General features: G+C 36.3%; 2 protein-coding genes across 6 annotated transcripts in view; both read right to left on the minus strand.

Moving 5' to 3' along the window:
• enpp2 (ectonucleotide pyrophosphatase/phosphodiesterase 2) overlaps positions 1–7,203 on the minus strand; it is a 31,344-nt gene extending 24,141 nt beyond the window's left edge. For 2 of the 3 annotated variants that reach the window (XM_055209439.2, XM_055209438.2), the window contains exons 1-9: positions 7,063–7,203; positions 6,346–6,433; positions 4,392–4,547; positions 4,117–4,242; positions 2,607–2,667; positions 2,093–2,190; positions 1,922–2,001; positions 1,680–1,799; positions 897–952 (exon numbers count right to left, since the gene is read on the minus strand). In XM_055209439.2, the coding sequence (XP_055065414.2) occupies positions 897–952; positions 1,680–1,799; positions 1,922–2,001; positions 2,093–2,190; positions 2,607–2,667; positions 4,117–4,242; positions 4,392–4,547; positions 6,346–6,433; positions 7,063–7,089 (812 nt within the window). In that variant the 5' untranslated portion in view covers positions 7,090–7,203. Of the gene's footprint in view, positions 1–896; positions 953–1,679; positions 1,800–1,921; positions 2,002–2,092; positions 2,191–2,606; positions 2,668–4,116; positions 4,243–4,391; positions 4,548–6,345; positions 6,434–7,057 lie in introns of all 3 variants that reach the window. The other variant, XM_073871862.1, reaches the window with a different exon arrangement.
• A 1,909-nt stretch (positions 7,204–9,112) lies between these two features.
• The window catches only part of taf2 (TAF2 RNA polymerase II, TATA box binding protein (TBP)-associated factor), a 38,831-nt gene continuing 24,858 nt past the window's right edge, over positions 9,113–23,085 (minus strand). Inside the window, exons 21-27 of one of the 3 annotated variants that reach the window (XM_073871865.1) lie at positions 22,271–22,410; positions 14,854–14,923; positions 14,372–14,481; positions 12,434–12,612; positions 11,010–11,171; positions 10,496–10,601; positions 9,113–10,374 (exon numbers count right to left, since the gene is read on the minus strand). In XM_073871865.1, the coding sequence (XP_073727966.1) occupies positions 10,106–10,374; positions 10,496–10,601; positions 11,010–11,171; positions 12,434–12,612; positions 14,372–14,481; positions 14,854–14,923; positions 22,271–22,410 (1,036 nt within the window). In that variant the 3' untranslated portion in view covers positions 9,113–10,105. Of the gene's footprint in view, positions 10,375–10,495; positions 10,602–11,009; positions 11,172–12,394; positions 12,613–14,371; positions 14,482–14,853; positions 14,924–22,270; positions 22,411–23,085 lie in introns of all 3 variants that reach the window. The other 2 variants (XM_073871864.1, XM_073871863.1) reach the window with 2 other exon arrangements.

The following is a 23,085-nucleotide window of genomic DNA, read 5'->3' on the forward strand; positions in this document are numbered from 1 at the left end:
TGAGGTGTTGTTAGTTGCAAGGGTGGTTTTTAGCTCATGCTATGTTGTCACCAGGGTGTTATTGATGGTTGCCAGGGAGTTGTTAGTTGCTAAGGTGGCTTTAAGCTCATGCTATGTTGTCGCCAGGGTGTTGTGGATGGTTGTCAAGATGCTGCTATGTGCTAGGGTGGTTTTTAGCGTATGCTGTGTTGTCACCAGGGTGTTGTGGGTGGTTGTCAAGGTGTTGTAAGTTGCAAGGGTGGTTTTTAGCTCATGCTTTGTTGTTTACAAGGTATTGTGGATGGTTGCCGAGGTGTTGCTAGTTGCACGGGTGGTTTTTAGCTCATGCTATGTTGTCACCAGGGGGTTGTGGGTGGTGCCCAAAGAGTTGTTAGTTGCTAGGGTGGATTTAAGCTCATGCTATGTTGTCACCAGGGTGTTGTGGGTGGTTGTCAAGGTGTTGTTAGTTACTAGGGTGGTTTTAAGCTCATCCTATGTTGTCGACAAGGTATTGTGGATGGTTGCCAAGGTGTTGTTAGTTGCGAGAGTGGTTTTAAGTCCATGCTATGTTGTCGCCAAGGTGCTGTGGATGTTTGCCGAGGTGTTGTTAGTTGCTAGGGTGGTTTTTAGCTCATGCTATGTTGTCGCCAGGGTGTTGTGAATAGTTGCCAAGGTGTTGTTAGATGCTAGGGTGGTTTTTAGCTTATGCTATGTTGTCGTCAGGATGTTGTGGATGGTTGCCAAAGTGTTGTTAGTTGCTAGGGTGTTTTTTAGCTCATACTATGTGGACGCCAGGGTGTTCTGGGTGTTTGTTAGGGTGTAGCTAAACAGTTGCTAAGGTGTTTTTTATCCTACTGCTTTGTGGTTGCAAGGGTACTGTTAGAGCGTTGTGGGGGCTGTAGCTCATGTTGACTTACACAGGCCAGAAAAAAGTTCCAGCTTTTACTCCCTGTTTCACTGCAGTGATCCAGATCTAGATAAAAGAGAAAATAGGTGTCAGAAAAAACATTTTTTTTCTATGTTGCTAAGAAAAATCTTTTTGCTGTTTCATGCATTAAACCCTCGAACAGAAAAAATAAGAAAGACAAGAAAATAGGACTACAATTCACAAATAAGGGACAATCGTTCTCTGTGTTGGATAATTTCGCAAGCGTTTGGCAGAACTTGTCAAACTGCAGTGACAAGACTGGATCAGTTCCATCTGTGATGTCTTTTCTGTCGATTGCCTCATTTACCATCACATCTCAGTCAGTGGTGTCTGGCATCAGCCAGAAGAAATAAAGTTTAGTGAAAACCGAGAATCAAGACCAGCTGCTTGACTAATAGCTGACAGATGTGTTGGAGACGCCCCCCACTCGACTTTGTGTACCTTAGGATCTAAAAAGCTCAATGGTGTGATGCACAGAGTTCATAGTTGTCTCAATATTCCACTGGCTGCAGTATCAGAAACATGTGTAAGTAAAAAACCAGATATAACTGTCTCAATGTTCTCTTAAATGTCTTTTGTAAGGACTATGGTGTACTGCTTAAAATGGTGACCCCAAAATTTCTTCACATATATGTGACCTAGTCTGTGAAAACTCAGTTAAAATCATTTTTGTGATTCACTGTTTTTCTGCATACAATTCTCTGAAAATATAATTTTGATATCTTAAATATCATGTCAATGATTTCAGAAAAAAGGAGGTTGAGAGACTCACAGGCTGTCCTCCCCACCATCGATGGTTGAGTTTTTCTTTCCCACGGAAGCTAAAGCTAGCATTAAAGACAGGGTCATACATAGAATTACCCACAATTCCATGCGACTCAGGGTAAAGCCCCTAAAGCAAAGCAAAATTAAGGAAAGATTATTACATTTTACTCTATTAAATGTAAACAATATTAAATGCATCAGAAGCTATATTATCACAAAAAAAAGATTAAGCTCTTGAACGATACATACTGTTGTGATCGTATATAAATTGGGGTAGGTTTTGGAGGGGTACACAGGTCTCATGTATGGTGCATGGGTTCCACATGATCCTATAGGAGACATGACAAGTCATATATATTTATTTGTATAGCTAGAAAGCCAAACTGGTAATTTGTATAACATGACATTAACAGATCTTACGTAGTTTCTCAATGTTGGGGATCACTGTGCTTCCTCTCTTCATGAAGGACGCACGAAAACCATCGACAGACAGCAAGATGACAGGGGGCCGAACAAACCTACACAAACCAAAGCATTGGTAAACCGTTGTCGAAAGACATTTGGCATTTGCTGCCATAACTAAACCTCATATTGGCCAGGTCTTATTTTCAAATTTCCTATTGCACTATGAAATACATCAACAGAGGAAAAAACTGCACCAGTTTCATAGTGGGGTGTTTAATGTTCATGCATTAACACTGACTGTAATGCAAAACCCTAGCAGTGCTTCTTGTTAGATGTTTGGTCAAACCAATGCCCGACATCCATCTCTGAACTCTGTGTTTGCTGTCATTCATCACTTAAATCAATAAATCTTTCCCTCTTCTCTGGTATGTAAAGTCCAGCAGTGGGCTGAGATATGAGTGTCGTGGACACAGTGATGAATATGAAAGGTGGTATGGATGGTGTGATGTTTGTCACTGTAATCTCTCACCCAGCAGGACACTCGTGGTTCTTAATCTCCCCACACTCTTCCTGCAACCAAGAAACATCACCTAACACAGAGAGAGAGGAAGTGTGTCAATAACACCAGGTGATTGATCACACACATGCAAACACACCGGTACTTTTTTTACACCCATCCCCACTCATTTAAATATGTTCCAATAACATATTTCACTTTACAATAAAGTTTAAACATTAGTTAATGCATTAGTTAACATTAATTAAGAATACATCAACAGCATTAATTAATTTTGACCATTTATGAATACATTTTTAAAATCAAAGCTCTGTTAATGCACAATATATAATAAATGCTGAAAAACTATATTGCTCATTGTTAGCTAATGCATTTACTAATGTGAACAAATGCATCCTTATTGTAAAGTGTTACCCATATTTCAGATCACCAAATAAATGTCTATTCAAATTAGGGTAAAAAAAGGCATTTTTAGGTTGGTTCAGCTAATGTTATTTAATCTCTCAAAGCAAAAAGTCATGCCTTTCCCATTAAGATAATTGGCTTTTTGAATTTAAAACTTTCAGTATGTGATCCTGGTCATAAGTAGCATGGATATATTTGTAGCAAAAGCCAAAAATCCATTATATGGGTCAAAATTATCAGTTTTTCTTTTATGCCAAAAATCATTAAGATATTTTGTAAAGATCATGGTTCATGAAGATATTGAAAATTTCCTACCATAAATTTATCAAATCTTTTATTTTTGTGAACAACTTTAAAGGCTATTTTCTCAATATTTTCGCACCCTCATATTCCAGATATTCAAATAATTGTGGATCGGCCAAATATTATCCTATCAATGGAAGGCTTAGTTTTCAAATTAAGGATAAATCTCAATTTCAAAAAATGTTCTAGTCCAGGGTCACATATACTGAGAGAAGTACTTCTTCCAATTCATTTTTCCACTTTTTTCAATTACCTCAGTGGCCTATTTCATTCTTCTTATATTTTTGTTTTGTTTATTATAGATAGTGATGGCCGGTGCCTCCTCTTCCGAAGAGGCAAAAAAACAAATTATGTGTTTGGGGTGTCGTGTGTGTGTCTCGTCATGTCAAAATATGTGTTTAGTGTGTCATGGAAACCTATGTGCATCACGTGTCATGTCAAAATACGTGCCTGATGTATATGCGTCGAAAGGGTTCATAATAAAATAGATGCTCACATCGCAAGACACTAAACTATGATTACACTTAAGTTTAAGCGAGTATCTGGCAAACGCGAGTGTTTTTTTTTATCATAAACCCTTACTAGAAGTCTGTAGAAGGCACGGAACACATATTTTGACATGACGATCCACACACAAGACCAAAGAAGTCACGAGCCGCCACTGTTTATAGGAGTAATAGGATGTGCTTTTAAATCAACTAGTGGTGGTTAAATCTGTAAGTAACACCAGTATCCAACAATATGCCCCAAAACCCTGTTTGCATTAGAGACTTAAAGTTCCTAAAGCTATATTAAAATGAGAATTGTATCATACTTTTGCAGAGAGACTTGTAGTTGGTGCAGCAGTCTCCTTTGGCCATGCAGTCCTCTGAGCAGTGACAGGCATGTTGCTCATTACGTGTTTCACCACAGCGGTCTTTACTACACTCGAACCCCCCATCTGAAGTTGGGGGTAGAGAAAATATGGGTTAAACAACAACAACAAAGAAAATTGAATGAAGCTGTTGTAGCTACAAATGTGCACATAATTATTAGAAATCTCTTTGGAAAGACACAAAAAAATCTGTTTTGTCAGCTGATAAGGCTTACCTGTTTTCAAACAGTGTTCATCAAAGTCTGAGCAACACTTGCTGTATGTTTTACACAGGTTGTCGCAGCGGCAGTTTGGAGGTTCAGCCTCCACCAGTTCAAAGCACCTGTTTTTGCAGGAACCCGACAGGCTGTTAAAAGGGAGGTCGCCGTGAACTTTAATAAAAGTAAAGAACAAGAAACGGAATGAAGGAACACAAAATGACAAATATGAGTTTAAGTTGTAAAATCACACCACATTACATATATAAGCTGGTAACACTTTACAATAAGGTTGTATTTGTTAACATAGTAAATGCATAGCCAACATTAATTTAACAATGAGCAATACAGATTTACAGCATTTAGTAATCATTGTTAGTACTGTAGTTATTAGAATTAAGATTAATGAATGCTGTAGAAGTATTGTTCATTGTTAGTTCAATCATGTTAGCTAATGCCTTAACTAATGTTAACAAATATAACCTTATTGTAAAGTCTAATAAAAGGAAATGTCTTAGCATAATATCATCCAAAATATGAATAGTGTAGATTTTAACTTCATAGTTCATTGCTTATTAAAGTTGAGGTGGTGTTATAAATTGTGTAACTGAAACTCATAGATTTGTACTGTACTGTACATGCGCTTGGCCTATGTTTTGACTCGAGTACCTACATGCAGTGCAATATACACCTGTAAATATTCAGATATGGGTTAGTGAGCTGAAATGTTTTAATATTGACTTAGGGTTGAGAAAAGTAAATATCTCCCTCATTTCCATCAGCGTACCAATCACCAGCTGAGAGAGCAACAGACAACCGCTGTTTCATTTAATGTTCCTGGCTCATAAGTATCAAGTATATTTGATTAAAAAATGAAACATTTCATGCACATTAAAACTAACATGCAAAAAACTAAAGAGCGTTATTATTTATATTAAATTTATGTATAATATTTAAATATATATTCATGACATTGCATGAATAATGAATCAATGAAGGCTGGATCAAACATGGTCAAATCATTTCCTTTTGACTAAATTATATAAACTAGGCAGGGGAAACACGTTCTTGACATGTTTAAAATGGCATCGGTTGAATTGGTTTTGGGTTCATAAATGCACTGAAAACACACAGTGCTGCTTTCCAAGACACACTGCAAAACCAAAGTATAGTGTAACCTCTTGTATTTTCCCAAGACATGTTAAACATCGTAAGTCAGTGGTGAATATTATTTTCTACACATTTGCATTTAAAAATCCTGGGTTGTTTCAGGCAATGGCTGGGTAAAATAGGGATAAACCCGATTGTTGGTTTAAATTAGCTTAGAAAATGTCCATGACCCAACCATGGGTTAAAACAACCTAGCAATTGCAAAGCGTGTGCAAAGGAATACATTAAGCAATGCATTTTCCATCATTTCCTAAGATACGCCAGGGCTTGCCAAACCAGAAAAGAAAAATGTTAAAATGTTACATATGTTTAGGATGTAGGCTACAGGTTTATCATCTTCAGTACTCACAGTTCAGTATGCATACAAGCTATTGCTAAAAGACACAAGACACCCTTCTCCCTACATTCATTTTTGATGTCAATGTTGAAAAATGACTGTAGGGATTTGCTCTCATTCTCGAGTCAAGAGCATTGGTGAGGTCAAACACAAATGCTGGCAAGACAATAAGTACAATTTTCAAACATTAAACTTATGTTTCTATAAAAAAGCTGTCAAAAACTGGTCTGAGTGCTTAAATAAGAGCCGACAGATGTAAAATAATAGGAGGATACAGTTCTGTTGATATTATTGTATAGTAGCCTATAAAACCAGTAATTTATACTCTAGTATAGGCTGGTCATGATTTATCAGGTATTTATAGGGTATTCGTGTTTCCCAATCAAATAATTCAGCTCTATTTATCAAACTTTAATAAAAGTAGTCACGTTTAGTCATTGAAAACAGTGTATGAACTTAACTTACGTCCAGATAGTTCGGCTCTGCCTGTGCGTTTGAGCACAAATCCCTCACACACACCAAACCGTGACAAAATATATATAACTGAAAAAAACTGTCAACACAACAACATATAAACACACAAACTTCACTTCAAAACATTTGTGAAAATGCTCGTATAACAGTTTGCGCGCCGTTGCAAAACGTTTAAAGCGCGCGCCGCCAGTTCATCAGCCTGACGTAATGACTTCACGAGACGAAAGTGATATAATATAATATATAATATAATATAATATAATATAATATAATATAATATAATATAATGTAATATAATATAATATAATATAATATAATATAATATAATATAATATAATAACAGTTTTGTTATTTTAAATGGGAAAGACAAGTTGCAAAATTGTATAGTTTTAATTAACTTACAAGTTTAATCTTAGCAAAACGAAAGCAGTCAAATTTTGTGCAACATGCTTAGTAGCTGATCATTTTGTTTATTTCTGCACCATATGCTAATATAAATGAACACATTAAGAAACGTTATTTATTTCTACTGTATGTACAATAAAAGATGGTAAGATTTTAGTGTCAATGTGGAACAACAAAAGAGATCAAATAGATTTAACAAAATAGATAAAATGCAATGCCCGCTATAAAGAATAAGACTCCAAAATAAAAGCTAAATATAAATGTTAGCAATATTTGTATAATGTAAGAGTCATCTTACCGTACCCATTTTAGTGTGAGCATGGCTGACATGTAGCTGCTGTCTCTGACTCACTGCGACACTGAGTGAGCACTCAAACTTCAGCACACTACACACTACACCCACTCAAGTGTGTTTACTTTACATTCAACCAATACACATCAGCCACCAATTACACACACACATACACACAGAGAGAGAGAGAGAGAGAGAGAGAGAGAGAGAGAGAGAGAGAGACCATCTTTACCAGAGCTCAAACACACATGCTATAATTTTGATAATCTTATGAAATCCGATTTAATTATGATTTTTTTTTAAATAACTTTTCAAAAGTCAGACAGGAGAAGACAAGGTTCTCCCAGTGGTTCTCATATGATGTTTTATTACCTTTTATAAAATACAACAATTATGTGTAATTAAACCTCACACCGAAAAAGTTTAAACATACTTGAAAATATTGTTAAACTATATCCACACTCTAAAAATATTAATTTGCTTTAAGGTTATTCATATAGCGATGACATAGAAGAAGCATTTTTGGTTCCTCAAAGAACCTTTTAGTCAGAGGTTCTGGGAAGAACCATTTCTTTCTTACCTTTTATTAATCTGAAGAACTTTTTTCACAACGAAGAACCTTTAGTTAAACAGAAGGGTTCTTCAGATGTTAAAGGTTCTGTATGGAACCATTTAGCCCAAAATGGTCCTTCTTTGGCATCATGAAGCCCCTTTATTTGTATACTGTGGAATACTAAAACATTATGCAAACTAAATGTTGTTTGCACTCACACACTTTATGTATAGTCCTACATAGACTGTGCATAATTTTAAGTTCTCATTCAACATTTCTTTTTAGTTTATATTTAAGATAATTTATGTATAGTTAAATGTCGGTTTTGTGCTATCTTACCCACACTGTAAAAAGTATTATGTGCCTAGAGTTTACTCAATTTATTAAGTTAAATCTACTATTTAAAAAATGTAATTTTAACTAAAATTTGAGTTAAAAATAACATAAAATGTAATTCAAGTAGCCTAATTCTAAATGAACACATTATTGAGTAAATTGAACTTAATTTTATCATGTTTAATCCACTTAAATTTGTAAGAAGGAAATTAACTTAATAATTTTATGTTAAAATGAATGATTTTGGTACGACTCATAGTTCCCAGCATGCTTTGCATGGGACTGCATTTGGAGTAAAATTTAAAATTAAACACTATGGGGCGGTTTCCCGGACAGGGATTAGCTTAAACCAGGACTAGACCTGAGTTTAATTGGGAAATATAGTTTTAACAAACATACTAAAACATGACTTATGTGCATTTTGAGGCAAAACAAAGGGCACTGATGTATTTTAAAATATGTCAGTGCAAGTTGTTTTGAGTTTGGACAGCTCTTACATTTGTTTTAGTCTAGGACTAGTCTAATCCCTGTCCGGGAAACCACCCCATTATGTTTTTAACTAAAAATAAAGACGTGTTAGTGTTTATTTTCACTTATCTTTAAGATTTACAAGAGTTTCTGTTTCTTCTTGGAGTTTTGTAGTTACAATTGTTCAGATGACTGGTGCTTGTGATTAGACTAGGTGACACGATGAAAATCATAATGTGTGTTTATTCACTCAATGAGCAATAACTGTGCTATACTGAGAGCAGGATCTACTTACCCATCATATAACAATAAATATGGTAATTTAACATAAATTAGTAAATATCACATATTTTTTGTGTAATTTTACTTAACTAGATTAATTTACTTAATAGATTGCTTAATTTCCATTTGCATGAAATTTACTTGAATATCAGTGCAAAATAAAAATGAAGAAAATTATACTTATTGTTTTAAGTCCCTACAAAAGGGTTTTAAGACCACGTTGACACAGGAGTGAGATGTTATTTTCACTGTCTGGTATCTAAGGTCAATGTTCATATCTAAATTGTGCCTTGCTCTTCAGTTACCTACAGTATTAATGTGCCCTGTTCCCTTTAACAGTTTGGGAACTTGAGCTCATATACACAAATCTTGACTATCAAAACATCTGCATCTTTGACAACAAAAACACAATGATACAAATATGTTTTTTAAGTCTCTTTATGGGTTTATATAAAAACATGCTAATGAACAAGAAAACTTAGTTTCAACATCTGCATTACTGAATTATAAAATTGCTACAATAACACATAAAAAACACATGATGGGGTAAAGAAGTGAAACTTACAAAAACGAGTTATGGCCCAAAATAAAGTACATATCTAAAGCAATTTAGTGACCAAAATAAAAAAAACTAGATTCACTGACCCTTTACAGTTTTCAGTGGCCAATGAAGCACCATTGGAAAGATTGAAATGTTCCCTTATAAAAAAGTACTTGCAGAATGTTGACATTTACCTTGAGAGACAGTGGTGGGATTAACCTCGTGGTGAAAGTGTGTAAATCTTTATTTGTGTGACTCAGCGGCCACAAACCGGGCAACTTCACGCGTGGTCAGTTGACCACAAAACCTGCTTTTATGTTGGGTCATTAAAGAGATGGGGTACATGGTGGCTCCCCAAAGCTAAAATAAAGAACAGATGAACTAAAAAGCAAGTCATGAAAAAAGCTAACAGCATTTAATAGAACAGTACCTTATAATGAAACTGTAGATGTTTACCCCAGTGTTGTTTTAAGCATGCTCAAAAGTTGAATTTTTTAGAGGAAATCTCTGGAGCTCTTGACAAACAATGACAGTTCAACGTAACAGAGTTGTCAAGCTCCCAAAAAGCAGCACTACCACTTTTAAGTCTTGTGAAGCACACAATTGTCACATGGCTTCAGAAAACTTATCTGACCTAGTATAAATAGTACACTGGTCACTATGAACTTCAATTATTATTTAAACGTATAGTTTTGTATTCCACAGAAAAAACAACAGCATATAGGCTCCAAACAACATAAACAGGAGTAAGTCGAGACATTTTAAGGTAAACCATTCCTTCAACTGCAGTGCATTCTGGGTATCTGATGTTTATTGGGTAAAACATAATTAACTAAATAAAACTATTAAAAAATACGCCTTAAAATGTGTATTTTTAGTCAGACATAGATGGTGAACGAATGGAGCGGCCACTGGCGGGGCTATTACTGAAGGCGTGAGAATCTCTGTCTTTACTCTCATGCTTGTGTTTGTGTTTATGCTTGTGCTTATGTTTCTTCTTCTTCTTCTTGTGCTCGTGGTGGTGATGATGATGATGGTGGTGGTGATCTCCATGTTTGGAGGACAGGCTCTCTTTACTCAGTAGGGGCATTGGTGTTCCTGGCATGGACAATATGGCCTGCTCCACTGACGATGGTTCTTTACCTATGAAGAGGTAACCGAAGTTAAGGCAGAACATGTTTTTAAAAGTGGCTTTCAATCTTAAAGTGAACTCAAGGATTCACTGATGCAACCTAACAAATTTTAAAGTGTTTGTGTGTCTCACCTGGAGTTGAAGGTCTCTCCAGCATGTTCAGATGGTGATAGATGAAAGCCTGGCTGTCATGAACTGTGTCCATATCAATATCTTCCTCTTCCTGCGTTCCTGGAAACTGACAGAAGGGAGGAAAACTGTACATTTACAGAAAAATACAAAGCATGTCGTATATAAGCTAAATCAAAAGAGCAGATAACTTGTTTTATTAGAATTAGCAGATTTAACCCATTGAGCTATCTTAAAACATGTGGCACTAAATGCTGAAATCTCATTGGTTCTCAAGCATCTTGTGATGAATAGAACCAATAAGCTTTGAAGTGATCAACATGCAGCCATATTTTAATTTAAAGGTCAGACCTGTTTGATTAAACGTCACTAAACTTAAACTATAATTATATTCTCTTTCACAAATTTATAGTTTTGGTTCAACAAATAATTTGCCTGGAACTGAAAAAAATTATGAGAGAATTTGGGTTTGAATTTATTCATATCAGCCGTACATTTGGAGCTGATTATTACTTACTCTGCCCTTGACAGATAGTTTAACAATGGGCTCCTCCTGCATAATCTGTCCCGGTTCAGGCGATGAACCTAACGGAGTCTCCGCCTTCCTCTTTAAACCCTGCGGGGCCATGGCAACACCACTCAATGCTGGCTCAATGACAACATGCTGCTCCTCCTCCAGCTGAAGATGATATAATGACAATAATGCATTTAATACTCTGTATTTTCAATTATATTCCTTAAACATTCTGGTTAATGTCTAATGCTATCATTCAGCCTGAACAGCTACATGTAAAGACCCCATTTACACTTTGTCATTTAGTTCATTTTATCCCTAAGGGGCTGTTCACATTTCATGTTTTTTGCACACACAAGTTTGTTATTTAAAACGCAGACATGCGGCAAGGCAAGCAAGCTTAAATAGGGAGTGACACGTTTGCGACACGCATACGATTTCTACTTTTTAGAATGTCACATCTGCACAATGTAAAAAACTCCTTGTTACACTCAAATTGTGTGCAATGGTGCATGTAAAATTTGTTATAATTTTTTGTTTTGCACAGCGTCTTAAAAATGCAGCGCTCATATGCTTGACACTGCAAGCAACGTTAGGCGTATTAGTCAATCATGTCTGTCTAGCACATTTATGTAAAAAACAATGGAAAAGTAGCGCAGTAGAGGGAAAAAACAAGTTCTCTGTTTATTAAAGGTGCAGTGTGTAATTCTTAGAAGGATCTCTTGACAGAAATGCTAAATAATATACAAAACTATATGATCAGGGGTGTATAAAGACCTTTCATAATGAACCGTTATGTGTTTATTTCCTTAGAATGAGACGTTTTTATCTACATACACTGAGGGTCCCCTTACATGGAAGTCGCCATTTTGTGCCATCATGTTTTTACAGAAGCTCTTAACGGACAAACTTTTTACTAAGTTGTCTCTGGTGATGACATGTTTGTCTACTGTAGCTTCTCTATGAGTTTCAAAAGCAAGAGGTGAACAGTGGATTGAGCCTTTGGTTGCAATTCGCAACCTCGCCACTAGATGCCGCTAAAATCTACACACTGCACCTTTAATACACTGTATCTGTTAACATTAGCTAATGCACAATTAACTAAACTTAATGAATAATGAATAACTGTATTGCTATTGTTTAACATTAACCAAGAATAAAACAAATGCTGTGAAAATGTATTGCCCATTGTTAGTTCAAGGAAGTTATTGCATTTACTACGTTTTTTTCTTTTTCAATTATGGTACATTTGTTGGCATTTAACACTGCATTTTGAAATGAACTATTGTTATATAGATATAATGTAATCAACAACTAATGTAATCTTAAATTGTAAGCCTCAGAAGTACTTCTATGAATGAAAATGTTAAGAGAAGCTGAAGTGTCAGCAGCTTCACAGTGCTGGTGAAGGTCATGCTAGCGTTCACCTCTGGACCTCCAGAGCCCTGCTCAGGTTTGATGGTGGGGTTGAGAACGGCTTTCTTCTCCTTCAGGTTCAACACGAGACCCAGCTCAGGCAGCGGTAGACAGGATGGACGGGTCAGACCAAACAGAGCGTAATACAGATTCACCGCATCACAGCGCAGACGCCAGTCATGAGAAGTACCTAAGACAGATGTTAGATTATTTACCATAGCCGTGCAGTTTTAAAATAATATTAAGAAATATGTCATCATATATCACCATCATACAGGGGCAGTTTCCTGGACAGGGCTAATACAATCCTAGACTAACATGCATGTTTGAGCTGCCGTAATTAAAAAAAAAACCATCTTGCCCTGACATATCTTAACATATATCAATGCCATTGTTGTGTTTCAAGATGCCATCATGTTGTTTTTTGTAAGGTATGTTTGTAAAAACTACTTAAATGTCCTAATATAACTAAGGCTTAGTCCTGGATTCATCTAAACCCTGTCTGGGAAACCGCCCCATAATATAATAAACTTGAAAAGTAGTCAAATCAAACAATCAGACAGGAACTGGAATGAAGAAGAGAAAGAGGTTAATTTGATTCTGAAAAATAAAAAAACTATAACGCTACTATATAGTATGCGAAAAGCAGTAGGCGAGGAGAGTCGTAAGTCTGAATTTATAGTAGGCCTATTAAAAAAAGTACCGGTAGACGAAAAGTACCCAATTTTGGAGTATGCATTAAATGGAAACTTCACTATCCCGTGCGTGAGCCCCCAGAAGAGGAGTCACCCATGAAAAAGAGGCGTTGTCATATTTAAAAACAACGGAAAGTAGTATGTGGCTCTATTAAAATGCAAATACATATAGGGAACAGCTGTACCTTGTGATTAAATTTGGCTGGTTTAACAGCATCACAGTGAACTGCTCACGTGTTGATATGACCAAGTGGGTGCGAAATTTGTAGTACGTCCGAATTTCATTCACACTACCCATATTCATACTACACAGAACGAATTGTCTTAATGGTCGATAAGTAGGTACTTCATCTAATTTAGTGCGTAATGTCACAGCATGAGGTTTTCGGATCATTTAAGAAAGAAGAGAAAGACCCTCATTTCAAGATGTAGTCCAGTCATTTTCATGTTCTCTATTTGAAACTAAGCTGAGGCCATGCACTTTAGTGGAAAATCTGCCCATTTGGACTTGAATGGTGCTACTTAAAAAAATATCAGGGAAACAAAGACCACAGGGTATAATATTAAAGTCCTTGAACACTGTCTATAACCTCTTAACTAAATGTACGAGAAATTACTCTCATCACAGCTGGCAATGGCTCAGCACTTGTTCTGCCAAGAGTGGCTGCAAACCCCAACGCACAGAAGTGTGTTTTGACACAATAAATCCTTCCACAATGAGAGTGAAACAGGACCTCCCTGTCAGAAAACAAACCAAGAAAACGTTCACTACAATGGCGAGCCTCTTTTAAACACTGCCAGCATTGTAAAAAAACAGATTTACTCCAGTTCCTAAGAAGAACCGCAGTAATGGAAAGCAGGTTATGAAGTTCTGCGGCTTCAGTCGTAGTGAATGGCTGCATTCAAAACTTTCTTTTGTGTTTCAGTTCATATGGGGGCCGACTGGTAGAGAACCAGAAGTTAAATGGGTCATGTGCACATAAAGAGTCATGGGGTTCTAAGGATGAATATATGTCGGCATTCTGGACCACCTTTGTAAAACAAACCAACTTTAGGATTGAATAACAGATTAGTATGTTCAATGCATGTTGGCAAGGAGGTTCACTACATGGCAGAACGTATTGATGAAAACTAGCTTGCAAACACGAGGAGCGTTCAGGATTTTGGCATGGGCAAATGGTAAAAATGACAGATCAGATCCAGATGTGCTCCACAAGAACTTATGAGGATAAGAAATCAATATGTGTGTCCTACCTGAGTTCATCAACTTCCACAGTTGGTCCACTAAAGCTTCATTGCACAACGAAGACTCTGCAGCTTTAGTGAAGGGTGGATTTTTGGCCAGCATGCTCAGGATCTTATGCCTATTTTAACAGCATTAAAAAGTAATTCAAGATATTACAAAAAAATAACCTTACTTGTTAAGTGGAACAATTTACTTTTTTATAGTATTTTTTATAAGTTTTGCATGCATTAGAGTTGTAAGACTCAAACAAACAAAAAAAAAACAGAACCAAAAAGCTAACATACAGTGTTTGTCACAAAAAATTGATATGTCAAAGCATGGTGATTATAACTAACAGCAAATAAGATGTAATATAAAAACTTTTTGCGTCCGGCTGGTGCAACCGGCCCCAGGATTGTTCTCCATATAGTAGACTTTATTGGACCCCAACAGTTTACAGTTTCAATTGCATCTCGACCGATCAAAGACATGGAAAGTGATAAACACTGACCTTATGTAATGCACTGGGTCATTCTGCACAAGATCCAGAAGCCACTGCAGTTCATCTGAGCATCTCTCAACTGCCAATAAACAGAACATAAAACACACACATTTTACAAGATGACCCACAAAGCTCTCCTTCACCTACCGCCCGCTCGAGCTCAGAGCATGCTGCCGTAGCTACAATCATGAGGTTTATGTTCAGAATCAACTTTTGCAGAGGAATGTTGGGCTGGTGTAGTCTTATGATTTGCGCATAAGATTTTAGCAAACAAAAACTTAGGATGACCATGGCACTCTTAAATTAAAAAGCCTTTATTATCAGATGGCTACATACAATAAAATACAAAAAGCTTTCCAACGTGTTTGAAAGAGTGCCATGGTCATCCTAAGTATTTGTTTGATGAACTATTATAAACCCTAGACCAGGGCTAGTCAACTGGCTTTCCACCGTATAATGTGACAAATGACTGCTGATAAACCGGAGGTGAAAAAAATTACACATTTTTGTTTAACTTTATCAGTAACACTTTAATCCTTTAACAACGATTGATTTAAGTAAATTATTTAGTATAAATATATTCGTAGATTGAAGGCTCTTGCACTGGAATGAGCTTCTCTCCCATGTTGACACGAATTTACGATAGGGCTGCACTATAAATCGCATGCGATTGTCAAGCACATTTTGTCAGTAAAGCCGGTTCCTTGATTAGTAATAAATCGCCATCACCTGCCTTCAGATGAAGCGGCATTTACTACACAGAGCCTTAGTTTACTGACATGCTGGGCAATATTGCGTTCATAATTCTGAATGAGATATTTCCCATCGTTTTGTTGAAAATGTGTATTTGCACAGTCACATAGTGTTGCCTTACAAAGTAACACTGTCATCTAATGGCTTGGCATGCATAATGCAGCATTTTTTTTGTAGATCCCTATAAACACAGATATTTTTGATAACGTTGACATGTGTACGTAAAATTTTTAAAAAGCACACAGGAAAAACCTTTTTTACTACATTGTTGTGTAATCATAGCCGGGTGATTCTAACGAAACCATTGAAACACCACGGCACTAATGATTTTAGCTTTAAAATGTGTAATATAGTAACATTAAAAAGCATCAGAATTAACACAAAGCTGTGTTCTACCTTGCACAATGTGTGATTTCAACATAGGAATTTATAATTGTACATTTTATCTCATTTTCTGCTGAAATTCTCATTACCGCAATGTGTCCGGCTGTGTTTGAACATGCGTTATGTTGTAATTTAATCAAATTAACACAAAAATATTAAGAAAAAAAATAAATGGATGTTTTGCTAGACTACTTTAGATGACAGAAAACATATTTACTGAATATTCATGTATAATAATGAAGAAAAATTAGGAAAATGATGTGTCCATGCCTGATGTTCTCATCCTCCGCAACACTTTTTGAGAACAGTTTAAGCACACATACAGAATTTTAATAAAGTTTGATTTTGAGTGACCAAGCACATGGACCAGTTACTTCAAGATGGCTACCAGGTAAGATCATTTTTTACAGTTAATTTGAAATATTGTCTTGTCAGAATGCTTACACGACATTTTGATTATCATTACCGCAACAGCTGCTTATTAAATGTTAATTTAATTAATAGAAGCATAATACTTTGATTTTAAATGCATGTGCAGAATCTACAAATTATGTTCTTTCAGGTTTGTCATGTCATTTTGAAAATATGTCAGTGTTGATGTTTTCTGACTGTTGCGATAATGAGATTTTTACGACTAATTTTTTAACTTATGTTACAAAAAGTGTTAAATGATAAGTAAAAGTTTTTAAATTAATGTTCCCATTTACTCCAGACTTTGTTTTTCAATGTCGCAACTTTTAATTTTCTGTCCGTCTTAGTACACAATGTAACTACATAAGAGTCAAGTTTTAAATAGGAAAAATATCGAAACTCTTTGGTCATTTTTGAGTGCAATGCTAATGGTCTAATCAAATTCAATGGATTATGCTAAGCTATGCTAAAAGTGGTACCAACAGACCAGGAGATCAGCTGAATGGATTCCAAAATGGTCAAAATTAAATGTTTAACTCTAGGGGAGCTGGAAAATGAGCATATTTTCAAAAAAAGTGGAGTGTCCCTTTAACAAGCGGATATTCGTCTTGCTAAATAAAAATCAAACTCGGTCTCACACAACATGTGGTGCTGTTTCATATTAGTAATTAGTAGACAGTAATGGTATTATTTTTAGAAATGGTAAAATTGTTCTTAAAGGGCTGCTTTGATAGCGATGAACTCATCACAAAGGCATGCAGCTGACGGTCACCCTGAAAAACCTCTAAGAAGTTGTGCCCCGAATCACTGCCAACGAAAAACTATTCAATCTCACAAACAGAATACAGCTGACTGAAAAATGAAAAACTGGCCGAATTAACTGCTAATCATTAACCTTATTCCACTATTTCCCAATCTCCAGAGATCAATATTTTTCTCTGGTAATCTTAAAATGACCGTAACTCCCAAACTTTGGAGAATAAGGAACACAGAGGAAGTCTGAGGATAAACCTCATCTTGATTTCCAGAGTCATGACTAGCAATATAGTTAACAGTGACTTTTACTGGAAAGCCTTACTGTATAGCAGACTTTAGTTCAACAATCACAGTTGGCTTTTCAACACCATTTTCCACATAAAACTTTAACCGGCAATTTGTCACCAACCAGAGAAAGTGAGAGATATAAACACGCTCTCAAGGTTTCATGCGAAACCCTAATAGTAGCTCCTTGTGTTTGAATTTCAGGGCTTCAGATTATGCTCCGTCTATGATATTTACTGCGGTATTGATGAAAATACAGTTCTGCTTATAAATGAGAGCCGTTGTGCAGGAAGGGCATGTCATAAGGCCCATTAATAATACTGAATTATTCAAGGATTTTAAAGCTGAATAAACTATAGGGAAAGTAAATGGTTTAACTTAGGGGTCTCCAATCTTTTTGTGATACCACAATGGATAAAACAATCTGAAGGGCTATGTTTTTGATTCAGTCTACTCAAAGCTAAATTTATAAAATTAATTTATAACTTAATTAATAAAATGTTAAAGGTCCCCTATTTCATTGCTAAAAACAATGTTATTTTGTGTATTTGTTCTAATACAATGTGTTCGCATTATTTATGGTAAAAAAAACATTATTTTTCATATACCATACATTTTTGTGCTGTGTCCCTGATTGGCCAGCTAATCTGTGCGTTGTGATTGGCCTGAATACCTCTTAAATCAGCTGGATATCTGACGTTCTTTACCATGTTTGAAAGATTCGCTCACAATGCAATGCTAACAGGAGTTAAATTACAGGCTGTGAGTCTGAAGCGGGATGAATTATGATAATGTCGGTCTTGTCTACATCACCAATCCCAGGAAGTAAACTGTTGCCTACAATCTGTTTGTTTGTTATAGTCCAAGAAAAGAGATTTACGTTGGAGGCGATAACTCTCGTCATTGTTTACTTTGGGGTTTGTACCTTTTGCATAACGTTAACATGTACTAATACACACTTACACACCAAAGGAAATGTAAAAACGTGAATCGGACCATAGGTGCCCTTTAACATACCCAAAAGAAGCCAAGCTTATATTTAAGCAATATCGCTCGAGTAGGAGTGTGATATAGCTCTATATCATCACGGCTGTGATTAGGCCAGAGGCACGAGGCCGCAGGCCGAGTGCCGGAGGCAATCACAGCCGTGATGATATAGAGCTATATCACACGACTCCGAGAGCGATATTGCTTTTATACAACAGTTCGACGGCACACGTTTGAAAAACGAAAACTAGAAAACAACAACGGAGTTATTTTAAAAGCCTCTTTGTTTGAGAACTACTTCTTCCGCCACGGATTTGAGGGCGGCCAGAATGACAGGTAAAACTTTCGGCTGCTTTGAAGCTCATAACAACTCAATGGACGGAAAAGCCGTTTCTTTATATTACCGTTTCTTGGTCACAAAGTGTAGTTTTAAGATTAGTTCAGTCGAGAATGTATCTGTATTATATTTAAATCTGCAGTCGATTAGTAAAGATAGCGCCTGTTTGAACGTTTGCTTAGTGAGATTCGGTACGAATGAGAATCAAAGCATGAGCGGACGTCAGTGTTCACTCGCCCCGCTGACCACCGCCCTCTCTGGGCTACATCTCTGAAAGGGATTCCCCGGCTCTCATGTTGGCCTTGTTTGTTTATGATCGTCAAAATGAGATCAAATCAGCAGTATTTGGTGTCATGATCAAACTAGTACTTGTTTTTTTATTCATATTTAGTGTCTTTTGTGTTTGTTATTGTTTTGGCGCGAGGTAAAAGTTAATAAAACTACTTGTATAACGTTACTATTGCTTTCTCATTTATTCTTAACGCGATACGAGCACTCGATTATTATTATTAAACTTTGTTCTTGTCAGTACTATACAAAACGGTTTTTTATAAGTGTCAGAGAGATGTTTTTGCATGCTGCTTATAAATATACCAGTGGCGATATCTCATAACATGTTTTAATAGTCACGTCACGATACAGTAAATGATCAATGTCCACATTTAAAAGCTGCGGGGCTTACCTGCAGTTCCACGGTGTTTTCGCGTTCTGATAAAAGAGATAGCTCCAGAAAAAAACGAGTGTTTATATTCCTCTTTCCAAGTGTTAATCGTCCACACGATGTGACAAGACATTTCTCCCATTAACTTTAACGTAACATACAAGAGAGCTGGGGCCTCATTTATAAAACTTTGTGTAGGATTTGCGTCAGAAGTGGCGTACGGATGAAACATAGGACGTGCGTACGCACAGAAATATTCAGATTTATAAAACCGTGCGCACGCACATCCTACGCATTTTTCCCTTAATAAATCACAATCAATTCTAAATGTAGCGCAGCTTTTGCGGCTTCATGACACGCCCATAGTTGCCCATAAATAGTCCGTGAAACGCCCACAAGTTAATATGCATTGATTGCGAAATCATGGCAAACACATAGAGGAAATTAAAAAAAAACCGTAAATTCACTCAATGTGAAGTAGAACTTATCGTTGGCGAGGGGGAAAAGAGGAGAAAAACGTTGTTTGGAGGGCACAGTGTGGGCATTACGCATTGTGATGGGGCATTTTTTTCCATTCATTTAATTGCATCTGACAAGCTACAGATGTCGGTAATAATCGACGTGGAAATGGGACATTGTTCAGCGCAAATGTAATTTCTTGTTGCTTCCTGAATGGTTGAGACATACGCCATATATTGTTTTATCAAAAATAAAACACACTGAAGGCATATGCATGAATACCATAATTCCGTAGATTATGAAGATATGGTTTACTATGAAAACAACTTTCCCCAGTGGACAATTAATACATCTATCTATTTATTTATCTATCTATCTAACTATATATCTCCTTAATTATCTATCTATCTGTCTATGTAATTGCATCTATATCTGCTCCGCCAGACGGACACATTGACGAGAATATCAGTTTTGTACGTTATTTCGTTCTGTTAACGATATTCTTTGAGTATGAATTGAACAACATGCCAATATTATTGCAGAACATATTTCACTTTTCTTTTAGCACATATGTGTTCATTCGAATTTCTGTTGTAATTATCGATTTCTTTATTTTTTTGTTTCACTGCCGATCGATCAAACGGGTGTTCGTGTAGGCTGTTAATTGTAAGACTTGCTTTGTGAAGTGTTGTGTCGAACTCCGTTCCCCCTATGTTTCCCTTTAGTGTAGTGCTTTTATAGCGTTTTCATCACGTTACATTTAGAAAGATTAAAGATTTGAATTGGTTATACTAAAAAGGCATAATATCATGTATTTTATAATACAATTTATTAAATATTTCATACATTTGACAGTTTTCTATTAGGGTATTTCTTTTAAAATATAGCCTGTCTTTTTCTTTTTTTTCCTTTACTGGTCGTTTTAAAAATGTAATGTTTGCATACATAATTAAATAAATATTATACATATAATATGATTCATACTGTAAAAATAATTGACTTACCATTAAGAACAATACAGATACATTACAGAAATGCACACATATACATCTCAGTAGCCATTAAAACTTTAAATATATAAATAATAAAACCTATAACGTGATGAAGGCGCCATAGGGGCACTACACTGAAGGGAAAAATAGGGGGAACATAGTGGCAACAGATTTCGACACAACAGAAGTCTTCATGTTATTTATGAAAGGTAGTGTTGTCATTTTTACTTTCACTTTCACGTGTTTCTTCCATCTGCCGTCGGTGTCGCCATTTCTCATTTCACCCGTTTTTGTGCGTACGCCTGGGTCAGAGCTTGCGTGACGGACAGCACATTTTCCCGTCAAGTTTGCTTTTTATAAATAACAACTATTGCGTAGAGAGTGGCGTACGCCTTCTTTTGTGCGTACGCAACGTTTATAAATGAGGCCCCTGATCTTTGAAGGAATAATAACTTCCGATTGGGGATTCACAGACTGATTTATGAGCTAGTAAACTAATAGAGAGACGCACGGAGAGTGATTCAAACAGCGCGTCTGTGTTTTTCCATTCAGAGATGAGCCTGCTTAGGACCTCCATTCACTAGGTGGCGGAATAATACGAAAGGTGAAGCGGTTACAGTGCCGTTATCAGTACAATATCGTATAGCTCTTAGCCAATCAGATTCGAGAACCAGAAAGAACTGTTGTATAAAAAAAACATGTAATAAATAAATATAAAAATTGAGGTTATTAATAAAATCTGCTCACAGACTCTGTGCGGAGACCATTGGTCTAACCCTTCATAACAAAAAAAGGGAAAGAAAGAGCAGGCAAACAAGTAAGGCCCAATCCCAATTCTACCCCTTAGCCCTTCCCCTTTGTTTTGCGCGTTCACGTGAAGGGGTAGGGGTGTCTCAATTCTCTTTTGGCTGAAGGGGAAGGGGTAAGGGCCAGATAGCCCTTCAAACGAAGATTTTTCAGGACCACACTTCAGACGAAGGGGTATGATAAATTTCCAATATGTCCCATAAATTTAAGTATTTTTGGACATTAAAAAGTATTTTAATAACAAATAATAACTAGTTTTATGTATACGGTTATGTTCTCAGAAAAAAGATTTGTAAAAATCGCCATGAAAAAAGTTTGCTAATGTTATTGACCTTGTGATAGTTCCACAAATATATATTTTTTAATAATTTCATTAAATATAAAATTTTATTGTATTATTTCATCTGAGCATCTATGATGTAGGAGCTAGCAACGACTTATGATGACATGTAAAAGTCTAGTAGTGCTGTCCCATTCCTTAGGGGAATATATTCAGCCCTACCCCTTGACACTCTGTATCAAGGGGGAAGGGGTAGGGGTAAGGGCAAGGGGGAGGGGTATAAAATAGAATTGGGATTGGGCCTAAGTATGTACCTCTGGTGTAGTCCACTACAGCCTCCAGTGCTGCAATCCTTACATCCACGAAATGGCCGTACTGGGCGTAGGACTTAAACAGACTGGGGTCACTGGGAATATGGCCATTCCTCTGTAGCATTCGAATGGCCCGCAAGCAGCTGCAGTACAACAACAATAAAAAACTTTATAAGACCAAAACAGCAAATATAAGATAGTTTACCCATTTTGAAGTATTAAAAATCATTTTGTTATTAGAAAACATTGCAATATGCATGCTACAGTATGCACATTTGAAATGTTTTGATCACTGGGATCCTGCTAAAATGGTATTGGGTAGCAGGAAAAGACTAGAGTCAGGCAGTACCCTAACCTACTTCAAATTTTTTAAGGTGGACAAAATACTTTTAAAACTGCTATTATCAAAAAACACATGTTTGACAGCTGTACATGCCAGAAGAATGCTGTGACCTTTACTGTTTCTGCATACATTTGCATTGTATATTTAATTTGCTCATAAGCTGACAAGCAAGCTGGAAAAGTCCCAGAGCTACGTATAATCTGCCTATCCCTGTTGGCGACAGAGACACAAGCGAGTTGCATGGGGTGATGCAAGATTAACTACAGGTTGTTTAACTGACTACATCTTTGTGTTTGCTGGAAAATTTCACAATCTAAAGATGTTGACAGGATAGGAGCCCAGAACAGAAAAAAACAAGCTATTGCAGAACGTGAATCAAATTTTCCATGACCACCGCTACAGGACAAAGCACTTTATTTCAACAACTGTCCAGTGTAATGAAGGTTAAACCCTTTAAACGTTAAACAGTTGATAT

The sequence above is a fragment of the Misgurnus anguillicaudatus genome, chromosome 10 (assembly GCF_027580225.2).
Source record: "Misgurnus anguillicaudatus chromosome 10, ASM2758022v2, whole genome shotgun sequence".
NCBI lineage: Eukaryota > Metazoa > Chordata > Actinopteri > Cypriniformes > Cobitidae > Misgurnus > Misgurnus anguillicaudatus.